This window comes from Heptranchias perlo, chromosome 32 (assembly GCF_035084215.1).
Source record: "Heptranchias perlo isolate sHepPer1 chromosome 32, sHepPer1.hap1, whole genome shotgun sequence".
In the NCBI taxonomy this organism is placed as follows: Eukaryota; Metazoa; Chordata; class Chondrichthyes; order Hexanchiformes; family Hexanchidae; genus Heptranchias; species Heptranchias perlo.
This window is the reverse complement of record NC_090356.1, coordinates 5,734,830-5,756,962: the sequence shown is the minus strand read 5'-3', so window position 1 is coordinate 5,756,962 and position 22,133 is coordinate 5,734,830. Positions and strand designations below refer to the sequence as shown.

General features: G+C 43.4%; 1 protein-coding gene across 3 annotated transcripts in view; it reads left to right on the top strand.

Moving 5' to 3' along the window:
• tp73 (tumor protein p73) overlaps positions 1-22,133 on the top strand; it is a 158,923-nt gene that overhangs the window by 124,889 nt on the left and 11,901 nt on the right. For all 3 annotated transcript variants that reach the window (XM_067970246.1, XM_067970248.1, XM_067970247.1), the window contains one exon: positions 17,715-17,901. In XM_067970246.1, coding sequence (XP_067826347.1) covers positions 17,715-17,901 — 187 coding nt within the window. The remainder of the gene's footprint in view (positions 1-17,714; positions 17,902-22,133) is intronic.

Below are 22,133 nucleotides of genomic sequence, written 5' to 3'. Positions count from 1 at the left end.
AACCGCCTACTCCCACCTCCATAACATTGCTCCTTTCTGCCCCTGCCTCAGCTCATCTGCTGCTGAACCCCTCATCCGTGCCTTTGTTACCTCTAGACTTGACTATTCCAATGCTCTCCTGGCACCCATCTTCCAACCTCCATAAACTTGAGCTCATCCAAAACTCTGCTGCCCAATCCTAACTTGCACCAGGTCCCGTTCTCCCATCACCCCTGTGCCCGCTGACCTATATTGGCTCCCGGTCTGGGAATACCTCGATTTTAAAGCTCTCATCCTTGTTTTCCAATCCCTCTATGGCCTCACCCCTCCCTATCTCTGTAACCTCCTCCAGCCTTACAACCCTCCGACATCTCTGAGCTCCTCCAATTCTTGCCCCTCGCACATCCCCTATTTTAATCGCTCCATCACTGGCCTTCAGCTGCCTAGGCCCCAAGCTCTGGAATTCCCTCCCTAAACCTCTCCGCCTCTCCATCTCTCTCTCCTCCTTTAAGACCCTCCTTAAACCTTTCTCTTTGACCAAGCTTTTGGTCACCTGATCTAATAGCTCCTTATGTGGCTTGGTGTCAAATTTTGTTTGATAATGATCCTGTGAAATGCCTTGGAACGTTTTACTACATTAAAGGCGCTATATAAATGCAAGTTGTTGTTATGTCCACCATGTTAGTCTCCCTGGTAAATAATGAGGCAAAGTAATTATTTAATATTTCTACCATTTCGCTGGAATTTATCATATGTATCCCTTAGTGGCCTTATCTCTATCCTGATTTTTCTTTTGTTATTTAGCTTCTTAGATTCACCTGGCAAGGTGCCAGGAGGATAAGAAGAAGAACTTGCATTTATTTAGTGCCTTTCATGACCTCAGGCTGTCCCAAAGTGCTTCACAGCCAATGAGGTACTTTTTTGAGTTGTAGTCACAATTATAATGTAGGCAAACGAGGCTGCCAATTTGTGTATAGCAAGATCCCACAAAGAGCAATGAGATAAATGACTAGATAATTTGTTTTTGTTGATGTTGGTTGAGCGATAAATGTAGGTCAGGACACTGGAGTACTCCCCTGCTCTTCTTTGAATAGTGCCATGGGATCTTTTACATCCACCTTAGAAGGCAGACTGGGCCTCTGTTTAACGTCTGACTGGAAAGGCAGCACCTCCGACAGTGCAGCACTCCCTCAGTATTGCACTGAAGTGTACCATGATGACCTCAGCTCTAGTACTGATACCTTTTCACTGCACAATTCAACCAAAATCAATTTTCTTGCTTGCAAGCAGGCAAGTAAGAACATTAATAACATAGGAGCTTAAAGCATTTAACTGACTCTGAACCCTGTAGGGTATTTGGTTAATTAAGTAGTGGGGGAGAAAAAGTAATTTAAGTGTTACATTATCCCTAACACAGCTTATTAAATGCTTAAAGAGTCTGTATTTAAAAGAGTTCTACATTGTTGTGACTCGTAACTGTATAATATGAAATGTGCTTCACAGCGGTTCAGTTCCTTTTTATCTCAAGTTTATCCATGTCATAGCATGGAATCGCAGCAAAATTTATGCCCGCAAGCTATGTGTAATTCTGCCACCCTCTACTCCCCCACTGAAGGTTTGAAAGACAAGTTGAGGACTGTTCAGGAAACAGGCAGACAGTGTGAAGGGCTTGTCTGACCGTGAGTGATTGAGCTGATGTGGATTCCTGTCAGTCTGAGGCAGGATTGGCTCAGCTTTGGGCCAGGACGCTCCAGCATTTTGATGTGACTGCTCACAAATTTCTAACTCGCAGACCCTGTCCACTCAATAGCCACCGATCAGAGAGTTGGTCGCAGAGGTCAGCAGGCCGAATGCACAGGGCTCCTGATTTACTAAACAGGAGCGGCACCTTGTAAAACTTTCACTTAGAAGTCCGATGCTTTGTCCGAACTTGCTACCACATGGAATAGTTGAGGCGAATGGCATAGATGCATTTAAGGGGAAGTTAGATAAACACATGAGGGAGAAAGGAATAAAATGATATGCTGTTATGGTTAGATGAAGTAGGGTGGTAGAAGGCTCAAGTGGAGCATAAACACCGGCATAAGCTAGTTGGGCCGAATGGCCTGTTTGGTGCTGTAAATTCTATGTAATTTATTACCACTCCATTTTTTCCTCTTTTTGGGATTGAAATTGTGCTGTGGAAATGAACGCAGTGACAACTTAGAATAAGACAGAGGAATTTCAATCAATGAATGTTACTTGTTACTATTATCACACAACTCTACACACCAGCCCCCCCATGTGTTTAACTAAGTAAAGTTTTCAAAGGATCTTCATCAGCAGAAAAGCAACTAACTAACTCCACTACTCCACACTCCCTCCCCTTACTCCCTATCCTAATCCTGTCCCTGTCCAGTCCTGGGTTTGACAAAAGATGACAGCCCCAATCAGAGGCTAGCACTGTAGGGACTAACCCAGTCTGTAGGAGACAGCTAGATGCCATTTTTCTGTTGCCGGGAGACTGGCGCTCAAGCCTTCCTTCCTTTTTTCCTTGCGGTGTGCCATCAATGCCAATTGTTAATTGTATCTATGTGATTTATATCAATTAGTGTTAACTGTATTCAGGTGGTGGGTATCAATTGGGGACTCTCTTGTATCCATTTATAGGAGGGTGTGTAATGTTGAGCTGTGTGAATAAAGGCTTGGAAGCAACTGAAGACCAGGCTCTAGTATTCTATCCTTCACCACCAGGCTATCCAGTTATAACACCAATGTGGGCCTGTTGGAGGCCCGGTAGGGATAGAACCCTGCATTTGTGCAGCCCTTAGAAAACTCCATGGGAGATTTGGAATTCACATCTTTTCTACTGTGGTATGTTGTTCAGGATCGGGAGTGCCTTGGGGTGCTGCCACCAAGAGAAAGAAAAAGTAAGGCTGAAAATCATTACAGTAACAAGGTTAAATGGGAGTACAGAGAACTAAGGATATAATGAGAAATGTTTCTCAATAGTCTCTAGTTTCAATCCTCACCCTCTGAATTAGTTCCTGATTACACCCAAGAATTCCGGGCTTGCAACACTCTTATTAAGCTCAGCTTTCACCTGAAATGAGTGGGAACAGCAGCCACTGCAGGAGGAGTGAATTCCTCACTATTTACCTCTTCAGGATGGAGGGGCACAGGAGCAAACATCTGAGTAGACATGGGGCAGGCAAGCTGAGTCTTGTTGTGTCTGGGCTGTTCTCATAAAATTGCTTAAATACTCCAAATCTTGCCAATTCCCAGAAATCCCCACAGACACTAGAATGTGCAACTTTGTGTAACCTTGTATTATCTGTTTTTTTACATTAAACTGTATAGAATTACGTAGAATCTACAGCACAGAAACAGGCCATTCGGCCCCACTGGTCTATGCGTATATGCTCCACACGAGCCTCCTCTAACCCCTCTTCATCTAATCCTATCAGCATATCCTTCTATTCCTTTCTCCCTCATGTGCCTATCTAGCTTCCCCTTAAATGCTATTCGCCTCATCTACTCCTTGTAGTAGCGAGTTCCACATTCTTATCACTTTTTGGGTAAAGAAGTTTCTCCTGCATAAAGTTCAGCACTTCCTCAGTACATTGCCATATGTTGGAGACCTGGCATACCTTTACACCCCTGCCAAATCATTATTATATTCTGGTAGGGAATTATTGATATTTTTATATAAAATTACAATTGATATTTTTATATAAAATTACAATTCCTATTGCCCCAGTGGCTGTTACAGAATTTGCTGTCTGGCATGATACTGAGGCATACAGACCAGTAATATCCCAAGTTCCAATCCTTGTCTGTGTTGAGTTAGTTGAGCTCAGCCAGGGACATTAGTTGTGGCCTCTATGTCCCTGGGCATTCGGTAGCAAAGATCAGCCTAGGTGCCATTTAACCTCCCATGGCTTTTATTATATTGTGAAGTTACCTTTCTGCCATGGATTACCCTGCTGTCAAACACTGTCACTCACAGCAATTTATTGCTTGACTTTGGAGATTCTACTGATTCGCTTGTCATTCCCAAGCACAACAGAGCCTCACTTTGATTTGTGGTTCTAAAAGTTAGATATATTTATTTTGGCTTCCATAATGTGAGGAGGAACAGATTGGGTCCCTTCAACCCTAACCCTAATTAAAGAAAATTAGAGATTAGAAGGCACTGACAGGCTGTCACTTTGATATCTGTTGGAGTCATAGAGTCATAGAGTTATACAGCACGGATAGAGGCCCTTCGGCCCATCGTGTCCGCGCCGGCCATCAAGCCCTGTCTACTCTAATCCCATATTCCAGCATTTGGTCCGTAGCCTTGTATGCTATGGCATTTCAAGTGCTCATCCAAATGCTTCTTGAATGTTGTGAGGGTTCCTGCCTCCACAACCCTTTCAGGCAGTGAGTTCCAGACTCCAACCACCCTCTGGGTGAAAAAGTTCTTTCTCAAATCCCCTCTAAACCTCCCGCCTTTTACCTTGAATCTATGTCCCCTTGTTATAGAACCCTCAACGAAGGGAAAAAGCTCCTTAGTATCCATCCTATCTGTGCCCCTCATAATTTTGTACACCTCAATCATGTCCCCCCTCAGCCTCCTCTGCTCCAAGGAAAACAAACCCAATCTTCCCAGTCTCTCTTCATAGCTGAAGCGCTCCAGCCCTGGTAACATCCTGGTGAATCTCCTCTGCACCCTCTCCAAAGCGACCACATCCTTCCTGTAGTGTGGCGACCAGAACTGCACACAGTACTCCAGCTGTGGCCTAACCAGTGTTTTATACAGCTCCATCATAACGTCCTTGCTCTTATATTCTATGCCTCGGCTAATAAAGGCAAGTATCCCATATGCCTTCTTTACCACCTTATCTACCTGTTCCGCCGCCTTCAGGGATCTGTGAACTTGCACACCAAGATCCCTCTGACCCTCTGTCTTGCCTAGGGTCCTCCCATTCATTGTGTATTCCCTTGCCTTGTTAGTCCCTCCAAAGTGCATCACCTCGCACTTTTCCGGGTTAAATTCCATTTGCCACTGTTCCGCCCATCTGACCAACCCATCTATGTCGTCCTGCAGACTGAGGCTATCCTCCTCGCTATTTACCACCCTACCAATTTTTGTATCATCAGCGAACTTACTGATCATACCTTTTACATTCATATCCAAGTCATTAATGTAGACCACAAACAGCAAGGGACCCAGCACCGATCCCTGTGGTACCCCACTGGCCACAGGCTTCCAGTCACAAAAACAACCTTCGACCATCACCCTCTGCCTTCTGCCACTAAGCCAGTTTTGTATCCAAAGTGCCAAGGCACCCTGGATTCCATGGGCTCGTACCTTCTTGACCAGTCTCCTGTGGGGGACTTTATCGAAGGCCTTACTGAAATCCATGTATACCACATCCACTGCGTTACCCTCATCCACACGCCTAGTCACCTCCTCAAAAAATTCAATCAAATTAGTCAGACATGATCTTCCCTTGACAAAGCCATGTTGACTATCCCTGATTAATCCTTGCTTCTCCAAGTGGAGACTAATTTTGTCCTTCAGAATTTTTTCCAATAATTTTCCTACCACTGATGTTAGGCTCACTGGCCTGTAGTTCCCCGGTTTTTCCCTACTCCCCTTCTTGAATAATGGTACTACATTAGCGGTTCTCCAGTCCTCTGGCACATCCCCTGTGGCCAGAGAGGTTCTGAATATATGTGTCAGAGCCCCCGCAATCTCCTCCTTTGCCTCACACAGTAGCCTGGGATACATTTCGTCCGGGCCTGGGGATTTATCCATTTTTAGGCCTGCTAAAACCGCCAATACCTCCTCCCGCTCGATGTTAATATGTTCGAGTATATCACAGTCCCCCTGCCGTATTTCTATGTCTACATCGTCCTTCTCCATAGTGAAAACAGATGCAAAAAATTCATTTAGAACCCTTCCTACATCTGCCGGCTCCACACACAGATTGCCATTTTTGTCCCTAATGGGCCCTATTTTTTCCCTAGTCATCCTCTTACCTTTAATACACTTATAAAACATCTTAGGATTTTCCTTTATTTTGCTCGCCAGTGTTATTTCATGGCCCCTCCTTGATCTCCTAATTTCTTTTTTAAGTATCCCCCTGCACTTTTTGTACTCCTCTAGGGCTTCCTTCTTAGTTCTTGGGGGAAAAGGCATTACTTATAGCGTTAATAACATTGAAGGGAGGACTGCTTTTGCAAAAAAATGTGTTTGGAAAGCTTTGTTTCATTTGCTTGCCTACACACAACGCAATGACATAAATCATTGTGCCACTAGTGTGTGACTTCACAGTGATGATGTAAATCATTGTGCCACTAGTGTGTGGCTTCACAGCGATGATGTAAATCATTGTGCCACTAGTGTGTGGCTTCACAGCGATGATGTAAATCATTGTGCCACTAGTGTGTGGCTTCACAGCGATGATGTAAATCATTGTGCCACTAGTGTGTGGCTTCACAGCGATGATGTAAATCATTGTGCCACTAGTGTGTGGCTTCACAGTGATGATGTAAATCATTGTGCCACTAGTGTGTGGCTTCACAGTGATGATGTAAATCATTGTGCCACTAGTGTGTGGCTTCACAGTGATGATGTAAATCATTGTGCCACTAGTGTGTGGCTTCACAGTGATGATGTAAATCATTGTGCCACTAGTGTGTGGCTTCACAGCGATGATGTAAATCATTGTGCCACTAGTGTGTGGCTTCACAGTGATGATGTAAATCATTGTGCCACTAGTGTGTGGCTTCACAGTGATGATGTAAATCATTGTGCCACTAGTGTGTGGCTTCACAGTGATGATGTAAATCATTGTGCCACTAGTGTGTGACTTCACAGTGATGATGTAAATCATTGTGCCACTAGTGTGTGGCTTCACAGTGATGAAAACAATGCCGGGCTTCTTCTGGTCCTTCACAAACCAAAAAACAGATTGTTAAATGTTTGCCCTGAAAGAAAGTAAAGATACAGGGCTTCTTCTTTGTTACTGATCCCCATTTTGTTTTAATTAATCTTTTTCCCTCTTTTAGCTTCCTCATGTATACTTGCCATCCATTGCCCAGATAGTGGTCAGGTGCCCAATGCTTAATGACAGGCAGACTGCCTCACTCTCCCTTTTTTTCTCTTCCCCTATCTGTAGTTCTTCAACTGCTCCAATCCCAAGAAAAATGAACATTGACAAACAAGTGTTATGTAAACATGCTCTTTCATAAAGTATTGTGACATTAGCACGTGTAAAATCTCAATGGTTATGCTGTGTATTTGTGGAACGATGTGTAGTAAATTTATTGAGAGAGTGAAGAGAGAGATAAAGTGAAAAAGGAGAGAATAGCAATAAAAACTTGCTTTTGTAGCGCCTTTAACATTAAAAAAATGTCCCAAGGCACTTCAAAGTTGTGGCTGAGCAGGAGCAGGGATAGAACAAAATAGAGGTATAGATAAAAAGACCAAAAGAAAAAGAGACAGAGTGCTAAGACAATGAGATAGAAGGTGAAAGAGAGATAGATAGACAGGCATACAAATGTAAACTATGAAGTTTGGGCCAAGATCAGATTAAAATCTTTGGGTTTTCCCAAAACCAAAGTTTCGGATCTTCAGAAACCCAAAGGATTGAGGTTTGTCTGTCAGTCACAAAGTTCAGCCTGACTATATATAGGATTCTGCTGATGGAATGCAGCCACATGTAAGGAGCCAGTACATGTTCCAAATGAGACAGGCACACTCCATCTTACTCAGAGTGCGTGCGTGTCAGGACCTGGCACAACAGAGTTATTTCTTTTTTGAAAATTAGAGCAAGTCCTAACTTTCCCAAAACGAGAAGCCAATGCTTTCCGAGACTAGATCAGAGGAAAAATATGTCAAAACCTTTCAAGGAACAAGAAGAGCCTTGAAAAAGCTAGCCTGAGGGGTCTGAGCTTTCAATCCTGAGAGCCTCAAGGATATCCAGGTGTTGGGGGGATTAAAGTCTTTTCTTATAAGAGTCTCAACAATCTGGAAGCATGTCTGCTACAACACATTAAAATTACCTGGCCTCCTTGACAGACGCAGTGTCAATGGATTGTTTATCAGAGCCACAAAAATAATGGAGATGCTTCAGACACAAGGAGGGGGATTCCTGTTCTTGTCACTTGCCTGCTGCGCCCTCAAAAAAAAGGCAATAACTGTGAAAAAACAAGAAGTCCTCTAGTAAAAAGGCTGCCTTCTCCAAATACACCAGCCCCGTGGCGCAGTTCTGTGGCGATTTGACTTGTATTGTTGAATTACAAAGGCATTTATATCTGACTGAAATAGTAAATGTGGCTGCTGATTACAGCCGTGAATGTTTCACATGAAGAAATGACAGTGGGCAGGACTTGCTACAATTAGCCATTAAAAGAATGACGCTGTCAGATAATAAAAGAATGGTGATCCCTTCGACAATGAGAAAGGTTAGCTGGTGAGCCTCCTGAGTGACCTGCCAGTCACTGACAATTATACCATTGCTTACTGTGTCACACCCAATGCTGTTCCATGTCTGGAATATTATATGTTCCCCACTGCTGTGGCAGAGCCTTTGACCGTCGTAGCCTACACTGTGGAATTCTCTTTCAGATCTCCTCTATCATGCTGCATATCTCCCCTTCAATAGCCTTTTCGAAACTTACCTCTTCAGCCACATCTTCAGGCATCTTTGCAAATCTTCTTCGTATTCCAATTATTGTGGCCCATTTTGGGACACTTTGCTATGTTAAAAGTGCTATACAAGTGCAATGTGTTATGGATGCATCTATCTGTCTGTACGTTTGTGTCTGTCTCTTGCTCTGTCCGTTGCAGTGATGTTGTTTCTGTCTCTACCTCTTAGAACCATAGAAGTTTACAGCACAGAAGGAGGTAATTTAGCCCATCATGTCTGTGCCGGCTCTTTGCTAGAGCAATCCAAAACTAATCCCACTGCGCTGCCCTCTCCCCATAGCCCTGTATCACCATCTGCTTCAAATAGTTATTTAATTTTCCCTTAAAAGATGAAATGGTCTCTAAATCAGCCACTCCTGTACCAAAGCATTCCATGCTCCAACAACCTGCTGTGTCAAGAAATTTCTCTGAATCTCTCACCCTAACATTCTGTTAATAACAATTTTAAATGCCAAAGAAAATAATCTTTTCCTATTCACTCTATCAAAATCCTTCCAAATTTTAAAAACCTCTATTAAATTTCCTCTTAGCTTTCTCTGCTCCAGTGAAAGTGTTCCTGTGTCTCGTGTTTCTCTTCAAAGCTAGTTTCCCATCCTTGGTATCATTCTGATGAAGCTACACTGTACACTCTCTACAGCTTTAATTTCCTTTCTATAATGCGGTGCCCAAAACTACACAGTCCTCTTAACTGTGGCCTAACCAATGTTTTGTATAAATTCATCATTATTTCTTTACGCTTGTAGTTTATGCCGCAGTTTATAAAACCCAAACTTCTATTGGCCATTTTGATTGCTTTACCAAGCTGCACTTACAGGGAATTATGTATTTGAAATTTGTTTTTTCTATTCACCTACACTCCTTGGCGTCTTTTGGTTAAGTGTACATTCCCATTCTTCCAAAATATATTACTTCACACGTATCCACATTAAATTGCATCTGCTACTTGTCTGCCCATTCTGCTAACCTGTCAGTCTTCCTGAAGTCTTTTACAGTCCTCCTCGCTGTGTGCCAAACCCCCTACTTTTGTGTCATTACAAGAACAAAATTGGACCCAGTACTGACCCCTGGAATACACCACTTCTTCAGTCCGAGCAACACCCATTTACTCCAACTCTTTGTTTCCTGTCCGTCAATCAACTTTCTATTCATGCTTCTACATGTCCTTTTGTACCATATGCCCACATTTTTCTAACAAGCCTCTTCTGAGACACCTCATCAAATGGCTTCTGGAAATCCATATACACTAGACCTACTGCACTCACCTTATCTATCCAATCGATCACTTCTTCAACAAACTTTATTACATTTGTCAAACTCAACTTACCTTTAACAAATCCTTCCTGGCTGTCCTTGATTAACCTATGCATTTCAAATTCTTAATCTGGAATTATGGGGACCAATTTTCATCCCACCTTCCCTTACAGCCAGAAATAACAACGGTTGGCTTTCCCCCAGATTGAAATTCAGCTCCCAAGTATGAAATCACTATCTTCTCTATTTAGTTACAATAGAAAATTATCTGAAATACACTACATACATTTTTGTTATTACTTGTGATTTTCTGCCGTGTGGTTTGTTAGAAAAATAGTTATTAAATTATTTGTTTTGTTCAATATTGCAAGTTTGTTCCCAACTTTCCTCCTCTGCTTCCACTTCTTCCATTCCCTAATCCACGGTGTTCATCCATTGTTTTCCAGCTCCTGTGTGTTCAAGTGCCAAATTAGGAGCAGTTTAGTGATATGGGCTAAACACATTGGCCCATAAATTGCTCCGAGCGGTGAACCACCAGTGGTCACTGCTGACTAGATTTAAATTCACCCACTAAGTTACCGCGTTCTTTTTGGCAGCAACTTCCTCGAACTGCAGGTTCAAATAACATCAGCGTTCTTTCCCAAGCTGCGTGAGTGGTGAAAGGAGTTCTAAGGTCCCTCAACCAATCAGCTTGAAGCAAGCCATGCTGTGAGAACCAGGAAGTGCAGTTCATAGACAAACAGCCAGACTAAATATCTGGATGTGCCCAATAAGGTATCATAAAATGACATAGAGAAAGCGAAATAGATAGAGGATGAGATTAAAAGACTGAGATAAAAGAGACAGAATGAAAAAGTTTTTAAAAATTAAAATTTTTAAATTTAAAAATGTTTTTGTTTGAAATGTCCAAAAACTATTAAAATCAGGAGTAATAAGACTCCACATTTTTAAAATTAATTTTTAGTGCCAGAAAGGTTGTTTGGCAGTCATTAAGATTTACCATGCTGTTAAAACTTAGTTTAGACTTAAAAAACTGAGCGTACCTGTTTTTGAGCGATATTAGTTAGTTTCCAGTTGGGCAGGAGAGCAAGTTGGCGCAGGTCCAATGGTTCTATTGATTGCAGCCGGCGATGTCCCTTTAAGGTGAAGCTTTCAGATCACCGGCGAACCAGGAAGAGCACGTTCCAGATTTCCACGTTTGACTGCGCATGTGCGGTCGCCGGAACTTGCTTTTCGATTTTGCCACTAATAATAGTGAGCGCTGTTGGGCTCACAGTTATATTGAAAGCAATTTCTGGCCCAATATGAGCTGAATAGAATCTGCCCCAAGTTAGGTTATGAATTAGATCCTTACAGCCAGTAGAAAGAGGAGACCTTCTTCCTGTCAGTCAGTCTGTCTAATTCAAACTCAGGTCCTAGACGTGAAAGGATGTTATTGCAAATCCACTGCTCTCCTCTTGAACTTTGTTGCTTTATCTACAGTACTGTCGTGTGATTTACGGCTGTGTTCTGGAGTGAAGCTGCCTATGGCAACGAAAGATCACAAAAACCACTTAGTGGACAATACGCAGTTGACAGTTGTTCCTCTTTAATCCGGGCAATTTCTATTAAAAGCCTTCCGTCTGGGTCCCGTTTTCTAGCAGTTTAATGCCAATTGTTTTCTGAAAGACGGGCACACTTTAATATTTATTAGTGGATCTCCCATATCATTGCTCACAGTTATCTGGGATCTGGAGCATTGTCCTGATGTCCAGTTGTTAATCCGGCCTTTCCCTTTAAGGTCATTGCTCAAGTACACCCTTGGTGGAAATCCCATTTCTGAGCCCAGTTAGAGATCAGTACGTTGCTTGTAAATTTCAGGCTCCATGTCAGAAGAACCCAGCATGAAACTTCTGTCTTTTTTCTCTTTTTTTTGATTGTTGTAACAAAATGTCTAGAATGTGGTGGACACAAGATGTAGATAGATAGGCAGACAGGCAGATAGATAGAAAGGCAAATAGATAGACGGATAGATAGACAGATAGAAAGACACACAGATAAAAAGAAGTGTGTGCTAATCATCAGATTAGAACCCATTTCTGATTCTTAATCTAATCCTAGTTTTTATTCCTCCTAAATAAGTAAAATTAATATAAATACAGAAACCCTGAGCATGGTTACTGTCATTAATTTAGGCAAATGTGCCAGCCATTCTGTGCCAGCAACATCCCACAAACAGAAATGAGATGAATGGTGGTGTTAGTTGAAAGAGAAATGTTGGCCAGGACACTGGAAGAACTCCCTGCTGTCTTTCAAATAATGCCATGGAATCTTTAGCATCTACTTGTTTAAAGAGAACAGACAGACAAGGTCTGGGGTTACTGTCACATCTGAAGGACCTGTTGTGCAATTAAAATGGACAACAAATGCACCAATGTATAAAGCAGTATAATATTCTGAAAATTAAATCTTGCATGAACTTTAATTGATTATATTTTCTACACCTAATGAGCTACCACTTCTTCGACCCTCACAATTAGAATTCCACATCAACCTTCTCCGTAGACAGATTGGAATTGGTTTAATTATGGATTATCCCCTCCTTTCTTGAATGTGTTTACGTTAAAGGCACTATATAAATGCAAGTTGTTCTTGTTGTTAATAAACAGTTAGAATAGTCTACTGGATGAAGCAGTGGTCAAAGATATTGGGGGCATCCAATTAGCAATTGCATCCAGTTGCAGTGCTGGAGAGACAATGAGCCAAGTGCTCTTTTCTCAACTTGATTTTGTCTTGTGTTCTGAAACACTTTGTCCAGGTGACCACTCAACCTATATAAATGCAGGCAGGCTGTTCAAATGAGGGGGGCACTGCGGTTGAGCACAATCCTGCCCTCATTCAATGTTCACATGTGCACTTTCCAGCAGGGGTAACTGGACAGTGATCAGGATCAAGGAATCCATCTATAGCCCAGGGCACATCGGCCAATTGTAGTAGCTCAGATCAGCTAACTCATCACAGTGGCATTGGTTTGATCACAGGTCACCTGTGCGGGGAGTTTACATAACCATGTCTCCAAATGGTAGGTTGTGATTGAAAGCCAGTCGCAATGTATAGCCTTTTAGATACTGTAATTTGATTCCATTAATCTACACGTCTATACAAATACTGCTGAAGAGTCAGGAAACAATATGCTCCAGGTGGAGTTCTGGGTTCTTCTTGAGAAAGACATGCTGAAGCATGCCAGCTATAGTGGAAACCTCCATGCTCTCCAACTGTTCTACCCACAAGTGAAAATAAAATATGGGGGTTTGATTTCAAAGTGGAGCATACTGTTTGGATTTCAACGACCAGTGTCTGGATACAACAAAGTGATTTTATCCACCTCTAACGTGCTCAAACTTGTTAGGTATGGTTCATTGTTACAGTAAAATAGTTTCGCGGTGAGTAGATTTGGGATCCTGGTATATGGGATTTGTATCTTTTTTTTTAAACCAACAGAGCTGTGCTTTGAAAACATATTAGATGTTCGGGCTCAGTGTGTTCAGCTGAATTGAAATCCAGAGTCAGAATTCTTCCAGTGGTTCAGCTGGTAAGTGGTTGATATAGTACTGAGCCATACAGAGCAAAAGGGCCTCCCTTTCCAAATCCTGGTTTTGCTGAATTACTAATCTCACGCAGTGTTGAATAAATGAGGTAGGTAGGGGAAAGATGAGCCAGGATTCCCTGTCCTGATCACCAGCTAGTGATCCTATTGGAAAGCATACTTGTGCAGCTATTGGATGAGGATAAGATCTGGCTAGGCTGTGGTGTCCCTCTCTGCCCCTTCCTTCTATGATTGACTACAATGTTCAGCGCTCATTGTCCAGCACCATGAAGCAAGGTCACTTTTGTGAGAGACCAGAGAATGACTCACCCCTGCCACCGTATCCCAGCATTAAAATGAGTAAGGAGGAAAATTGCAATGAAGGAAAAATAGTCTTGTTACACAAACAGAGAATTAGTAGAAAAGTAGACTCTACAATAAGGCTTTTTGAATTCATCTTTGTCACAGTCTCTTCTGATGTTGCTGCGGTTCCATCTATTATTATAACAAAGAAATAAAATCCCTAAACAAATTTAATTTTCTTGTCAGGATGTGAATCAATAAATAAAAACGTGTAATAAGCTTTACTTCTCAGGTGGTTTCATAGAAAAAGGCTGTAAAAGAAACACTCGTGTCAAGAGAAGGTTTATTCAGTGAATGAATGTTAAACATCAGCGATGATGATTTAAGCGTATACATTACCGATATGGGTTTACCAACTCAGCACCAATCAAATGTCACCGTGATCTCAGGAAAGATGTTATTGGCGTTCAGGAAGCCTTCAAGATACAAGGGTAGAAATTAAAATTGGCCCTTTTCCCATACGGCTTCACGCATTCGGACCTAATTCCTTTCCATGCTGTTTTCTCTCTGTTACTATCCCAGGTTAATGTCTTGTTAAAGTAGTAAACAATTTTACAACACCAAGTTATAGTCCAGCAATTTTATTTTAAATTCACAAGCTTTCGGAGACTTCCTCCTTCCTCAGGTAAATGTTTCAGGAGCTCCTTGAAGCCTACGCATTTATACATATAGAACAATACATGGTGTTTACAGACTGCCCCTGCAACTGCCCGTTGCCAAGGCAATCACCGTGTTCAGACAGAGAGGTGTCACCTGCAGAACCCCCGAATACACATTCAACAAAAAAACAAACAGGGAAAAAAAACAGAGAAAAAAAAAACAGAGAGAGGCAGAAACATCCGGAAGGCAGAGAGAGCCAGCAAATGACCCATTATATTAAAAACAGATAACATTTGTTCGCTGGTGGGGTAACGTGTAGCGTGACATGAACCCAAGATCCCGGTTGAGGCCGTCCTCATGGGTGCGGAACTTGGCTATCAATTTCTGCTCGACGATTTTGCGTTGTCGTGTGTCTCGAAGGCCGCCTTGGAGTACGCTTACCCGAAGGTCGGTGGATGAATGTCCATGACTGCTGAAGTGTTCCCCGACTGGGAGAGGACCCTCCTGTTTGGAGATTGTTGCGCGGTGTCCGTTCATCCGTTGTCGCAGTGTCTGCATGGTCTCGCCAATGTACCATGCTCTGGGGCATCCTTTCCTGCAACGTATGAGGTAGACAACGTTGGCCGAGTCACAGGAGTATGAACCATGCACCTGGTGGGTGGTGTCCTCTCGTGTGATGGTGGTATCTGTGTCGATGATCTGGCATGTCTTGCAGAGGTTACCGTGGCAGGGTTGTGTGGTGTCATGGACGCTGTTCTCCTGAAAGCTGGGTAATTTGCTGCGAACGATGGTCTGTTTGAGGTTGGGTGGCTGTTTAAAGGCGAGTAGTGGAGGTGTGGGGATGGCCATAGCGAGGTGTTTGTCCTCATTGATGACATGTTGAAGGCTGCGGAGAACATGGCGTAGTTTCTCCGCTCCGGGGAAGTACTGGACGACAAAGGGTACTCTGTTGGATGCGTCCCGTGTTATTCTCCTGAGGAGGTCTATGCGATTTTTTGCTGTGGCCCGTCGGAACTGTCGATCGATGAGTCGAGCGTCATATCCCGTTCTTACTAGGGCGTCTTTCAGCGTCTGTAGGTGTCCATCGCGTTCCTCCTCGTCTGAGCAGACCCTGTGTATTCGCAGGGCCTGTCCATAGGGGATGGCCTCTTTGACGTGGTTAGGGTGGAAGCTGGAAAAGTGGAGCATCGTGAGGTTGTCCGTGGGCTTGCGGTAGAGTGAGGTGCTGAGGTGCCCGTCTTTGATGGAGATTCGTGTGTCCAAGAAAGAAACTGATTCTGAGGAGTAGTCCATGGTGAGCTTGATGGTGGGATGGAACTTGTTGATGTTATCGTGTAGTCTCTTTAGTGATTCCTTGCCGTGGGTCCATAGAAAGAAAATGTCGTCGATGTATCTGGTGTATAGTGTTGGTTGGAGGTCTTGTGCAGTGAAGAAGTCCTGCTCGAACTTGTGCATGAAAATGTTGGCGTATTGGGGTGCGAATTTGGTCCCCATGGCTGTTCCGTGTGTTTGGGTAAAGAACTGGTTATCGAAGGTGAAGACATTGTGATCCAGGATGAAGCGGATGAGTTGTAGGATGGCTTCCGGAGATTGGCTGTTGTTGGTGTTGAGTATTGATGCTGTCGCAGCGATGCCGTCATCGTGGGGGATACTGGTGTATAGTGCCGAGACGTCCATCGTGGTGAGAAGTGTTCCTGGTTCAACTGGTCCGTGGGTACTGAGTTTTTGTAGGAAGTCTGTAGTGTCGCGACAGAAGCTGGGGGTTCCCTGTACGATGGGTTTCAGGATGCCCTCGATGTATCCAGAGAGGTTCTCACACAGGGTTCCGTTGCCTGATACGATGGGACGTCCGGGTGTGTTGGCTTTGTGTATCTTTGGGAGGCAGTAGAAGTCTCCCATGCGGGGATTACGTGGGATGAGAGTGCGTAGGATGCTTTGAAGGTCTGGATCGAAGGTCTTGATCAGTTTGTTGAGCCGGTGGGTGTGTTCTTTGGTCGGATCTGCGGGTAACCGTCTGTAGTGTTCCTGGTTGTCCAGTTGTCGGTATGCTTCTTTGCAATAGTCTGTTCTGTTCTGTATGACTATGGCTCCTCCTTTGTCCGCTGGTTTGATGACGATGTTGCGGTTGGTCTTGAGAGCGTTGATGGCGTTGCGTTGTGCTCGGGTGACATTCTGGACTGTCTTCTGAGTGCGGCTGATGAATCTGGCATTGACGCATTTCCTGACAGCTTGAGCATACATGTCCAGCTGAGGGCAGCGAGTAGCACAGAGTAGAAATTTGGTCAGAGCGTGTTCAAGGTTTGTATGAGATCAGCGCTGATCATAATATCTATCCTACACTTACAGACAGGTCTCTTTTCTCCAAAGTGGATAAGGCTGTAAAGTGTGCTGGATCTCTGATCCATCTCCGAGACCTGGTTTCAAATCCACGCCAAACTGAAAGGGTTTTTATTTATATATTGAGAAACCTGGGTGAAGGGCCATAGTGCAGGACAACAACTAGGGAAGGGAAGGTATATCAAGAAGCAGTTAGATAATGTCAAACATTTTATAAAAACCTGTAGATTGTAGGAAGAAGGGAAAGCTGAAGAAGTTCCACAGTTCTACGGTCCTGAGAAAGAATGAGTCGGAATAGGAGTCGTGAGGATGTAGGGAGGAGGAAGAGCGTGTGAAGGACTTCTCTTTCTGCTGGAGGTTGGGTGGTGCAGTGTGCTGAACCATTGATCTTTCATCTCTGGGTTTTGGGCTCTGATTGTTGGCCTTCTGTATCTGTTGACAGAATGGCTGCATAAGTGTGTTAGAACAAAAAGGCTGAGGTTACCAGGGGCTTCTCCAGCTTCATTACTTGGTAATAAGTTGGGTGATCTACATGATGTTGAGTTCCTTTAGGAACCATGTTCATCACAAGCACCTCAGTTTTGTGTCTCCCAGCTCCTCAGCCTATATGGCAGAGAAACACAATGCTTCAACCAACTCTACTTCTCTGCTTCTCAAATTGCTGTACGTTTATCTGTTTAACTATAAAAAAACAAACTTTTTGATACAAATCAGGATGGAATGAATGACTTTAAAATGTGCACTGAATTACATCTGTTCAGTGGTCCAGCTGAACACCTGTACACCTGGTCCAATCCAGTTATCTCCTGCCCTCTGACCCCACTTCATCTGAACACTACACTTGGTCTTGACTTACCATGAGAGAGTGACTAGTGAGGAATGATAAAGAAATTCATGCATATTTTAATAAATGCTTTATTGTGTGTTATTTTATAGTATTCTCCACTGCTGAAGAAACTTTACTGTCAGATTGCAAAGACATGTCCAATCCAGGTCAAACTGACTTCGCCACCACCTCCAGGCAGCGTGGTGCGTGCAATGCCAGTCTACAAAAAGGCTGAACACGTGACCGAAGTGGTGAAACGCTGCCCCAATCATGAGCTTGGCAGAGACTTCAACGATGGTGAGTGCATGTTACCAAAATGTAATGTCTCCACGTACCTACTCCAGACACTTAGATAGTCTGTGAGGGGGATAGAGCTTTTCTTTTTCTTAACAGCGCTACAGTAACACCAATCAGAAAATGTAGACTATAATTTTTCTACCTTTCTGCCTCTTTTCTCTCCTAAAAGCACTGACCCATTGTGGGAGTTGTTCCACAGGCCCTGGCAGCCCTGGGTGCCTTGTCCAAGTGACCCATTCTTCCCAGCCAGTGAGTGCTGGCAGGTTATTCAACTGCAAGAATCAAACCTGGGAACTTCTGTTCTGCTTCAGGTAGAGTCAGTGATCCTGCACGCCCAGTGGAGAGCCACACGTAGAGGGAGCGAAGGTTGGACAGTCAGCATTACACTGCTGTAGCTCTATCTCTGACATGTGCTCCCTTCAAGCACAGCTCAGCACGAGAACACAAGATTGCTAAATTTACCCTTGTGTCTTAGTACTGCATCTTCACTCACCAGGTCATCAGGCAAGCTAGTTTCTTTCATTCAGTCAACTCTATTTGAAAAAAAAATGACTGAATGCCAGTAAGGGGGGAAGAATCATTGGTAGAATGTCCCAGTAAAGTGGCGGACCATTCTGTGCCGTCTGAAAGTTTCCAGGAATTTGATTGTGAAATTTGCATAGCTACTCCCAGTGACAGGCCAGTTGTTACATATCTACCCCTACATATTGTACCTGGTATCACCACCTCCCGTCAGCGCCAGACATGGGTATGCACTGTGCCAAGTCTTTACAACTACCTTTGCTGCTGGTGAGAGTGTTGGGGACATGCTCCAGTTTCTGACAGTTAGGGTTTTAAGAAACCAAAAATGACTCACTGAAATAACAATTAAACAGAATAGAACTTGCCTCAGATTTAAGTTGACTTGAGGCCAGGACTATCTGCTCAGTGACGCCTCTGAGGTACAGCAGCATCCATAGCTTGCTGAAAAACAGCTAATTCATTTATCGGTTGGTTGTTTATTTTGTTGGTTGTTTATTTTATCATGTATTTTCCACTCTAGAAGCCTCCCTATGAGGTTGGGCTAGATCCATGTTACCTGTAAGCCATTCCACCCACACTGCATTACCAATTATTGTTAATCTCCCCCTCCCCCCGCCTTCCTGTGTTCCAATGGTGCTATGGCCAACACCCCCCTCCTACCTATGATGTAATCGGCCTACCTAACATGCAAAAACATTCCCTGCCCCACCCAAGCCATGATGCAAACTAAGTTTATCTTTAACTATCCATATTCTTTGTTGCTGTATTCAACCACATTCCGCTAATAAAGAACTTGAACCAAAATCAACCTGAAGAATTGGGGTCAAAGAGCAGAACAAGAAAAATGCAGCAACAATGGGACAGGGATTTGGTATTTTTCTCCCCTGCGTCTTCTTTACCTCCCAGTCCAAGATACCCATCCTGAGCTGAGAGGGCAGGCAGGCCACCTGCTCCCTTACCTGCTCCAAAAGCAACTGCTCAGAGGTGCAACCTCGGGATGGCTCGTCATCTGATTTTCCCTCCCTACCTGTTGGTAAATGCCTGGGTGTTCGCTCAGCACCTCACCCCAGCAGCACAGCCAGAATCGGTAACTCAGCGTGTACGGAGTTGCAGCCACGACCCTGTGCCCCTGGGGTTCAATGTGCCAAAGTTGTCTTAATCGCTTTATCCCCATCAGTGGACATGACATAGTTGCCAAGTTTCCCAAATTCAGTTATTTTGACTGTTACACCCAGAGGCTTTGCAAATGTATCTTTCAGATGCAAGGCAACAGACAAGGTGCCAAAATCAGCCACATTATGTAAATCACTTGTCATAGGGCACAGTGCCAAACCTTCACTAAAGTATGGCTATTTGCCATCTGCAGCCATGTAGAGAAGTTTCAACCAGCTCTGTGACTGCCAACTGAAGATTTATCATGCCCACATATCAACCACCTGTAGACAGGACCTTGTTGCGATAGCCATCTTGATTATTCCTGCCAAACAGATCGTGCTAAGCTTAGGAAACAGCTGTAGTACAAATAAGTCCGCTCATTTTTACTACAGCTGTTTACTAAGCTTAGCAAGATCTGTTTGGCAGCACTGTTATTATAGAAATCATCTCCAATCTCATAGCCTCCCCATGCTTTTCCTCTCCAGTCAGTGTAGTTATGATCCTCCCTCCCCATTCCTTTCCACACACAATGAAATGATCCAAACACTAGCGAAAAATTAATTATCCTGATGCGATGCTCCATTTAGATTGGGATCTAGTGATCCAGGATTTTTTCAGCTATATTCTTATTCAGCTGCAACTGTTTTGGGTTAACACCTGCCTAAAAATAGTGAACAGAGGACTGTAGTACAAACATGTTACATAGAATTACATACAGCACAGAAATAGGCCATTCGGCCCAACAGGTCCATGCCAGTGTTTATGTTCCACACAAGCCTCCTCCCTTCCTACTTCATCTCACCCTATCAGCATATTCTTCTATTCCTTCCTCCCTCATGTGTTTATCTAGCTTCCCTTTAAATGTATCTTTGCTATTCACCTCAACTACTCCTTGGGGTAGCGAGTTCCACATTCTAACCACTCTATGGGTAAAGATGTTTCTCCTGAATTCCCGATTGGATTTATTAGTGACTATCTTATATTTATGGGCCCTAGTTCTGGTCTCCCCCGCAAGTGGAAACATCTTCTCTAAGTCAACCCTGTCAAACCCTTTCATTATCTTAAAGACCTCTATCAGGCCACCCCTCAGTTTTCTCTTTTCTTGACCAAAGAGCCCCAGCTGGTTCAATCTTTGCTGAAAGGTATAACTTCTCAGTTCTGGTATCATTCTAGTAAAGTGCTCTGGTGCCTCTATATCCTTCTTATAATACGGAGACCAGAACTTTTCACAGTACTCCAAGAGTGGTCTAACCAAGGTTCTATACAAGTTTCACATAACTTCTCTGCTTTTCAATTCTATCCCTCTAGAAATGAACCCCAGTGCTTGGTTTGCTTTTTTTGTGGCCTTATTAACCTGCGTCGCTTCTTTCAGTAATTTGTGTATCTGTACCCTCAGATCCCTCTGCTCCTCTACCCCATTTAGACCCGTATTTTCGAAGGAGTATGTGGATTCCTTACTCTCCCTACCAAAATGTAATACCTCACACTTATCTATATTGAAATTCATTTGCCAATTACACGTCCACTCTGCAAGTTTATTAATGTCTTCCTGTATTTTGTCACAGTTGTCCTCAGTATTAACTGTACCTTCTAATTTGGTGTCATCCGCAAATTTTGAAATTGTTCTTCCGATTCTCAAGTCCAAATTGTTTATGTAAATGGTGAACAACAGTGGTCCCAGCACCGATCCTTGTGGAACACCACTTCCCACCTTTTGCCAGTCTGAGTAACTACCTTTAACCCCTGCTCTCTGTTTTCTGTTTTGTAGCCAGCTTGTTATCCATTCTGGATACACCCTATGATTTCTTCCCATGGCTCTCATATCACAAACTCAATATTCCCTCAGGGATTATGTCACCCATCAATTTTTCTTCAGGTCCTATATCTTTAAACACAGACAGCCTGCTGCAACGAAAAGAAAAGTAACTTCCTGGGCTCCCTCAGGTTGGTAATAGCCTGGTGTGGAACTGACCAGCAAGATCCTGGTTCAATCCTCAGTCTGTGCTGATCTCAACCATGACAGTAGTAGTAGATGCTACAATTGACCTCTGTGCCCTGGATTAGTGAGGGGGAAATCAGACAGATTTCCTCCTCCCGATCACTATCCTTAGACTCTTGCTGGGTCAGGCTCAGCAGTGATGCACCCCATAGCTGAATAACCTACCAGCGCTCCCTATCTAGGCACATACATGCAGAATGGCCACTTGGGCGAGACAGCTGAAGACAGGATGACATTTGGAGAGAAGAGGAAAGTTTATCTATGCCCCAACACGAGGAGAGAAGGGGAGAAATTTGGAGATGGGGAGAAAGATAGTTAGCGAATCGAAGTCCGTAATCCTGCCTCAGATGGCAAACATTTTGACTTTTGAACCTTCGACTGGGTTAATGCGTTATAGTTCAGCGAGACCTTCATTATTCTCTCTCTTTTTTGATTCCTATTTCATTACAGATAAATAATTAAATGGAGTGAGTTATACATTTGGGAAATTTAATTATTTCACTATTGGGTCCATGTGCTTCATTCTTGGTGAGCCCTCACTGGACCCTCGTTATTC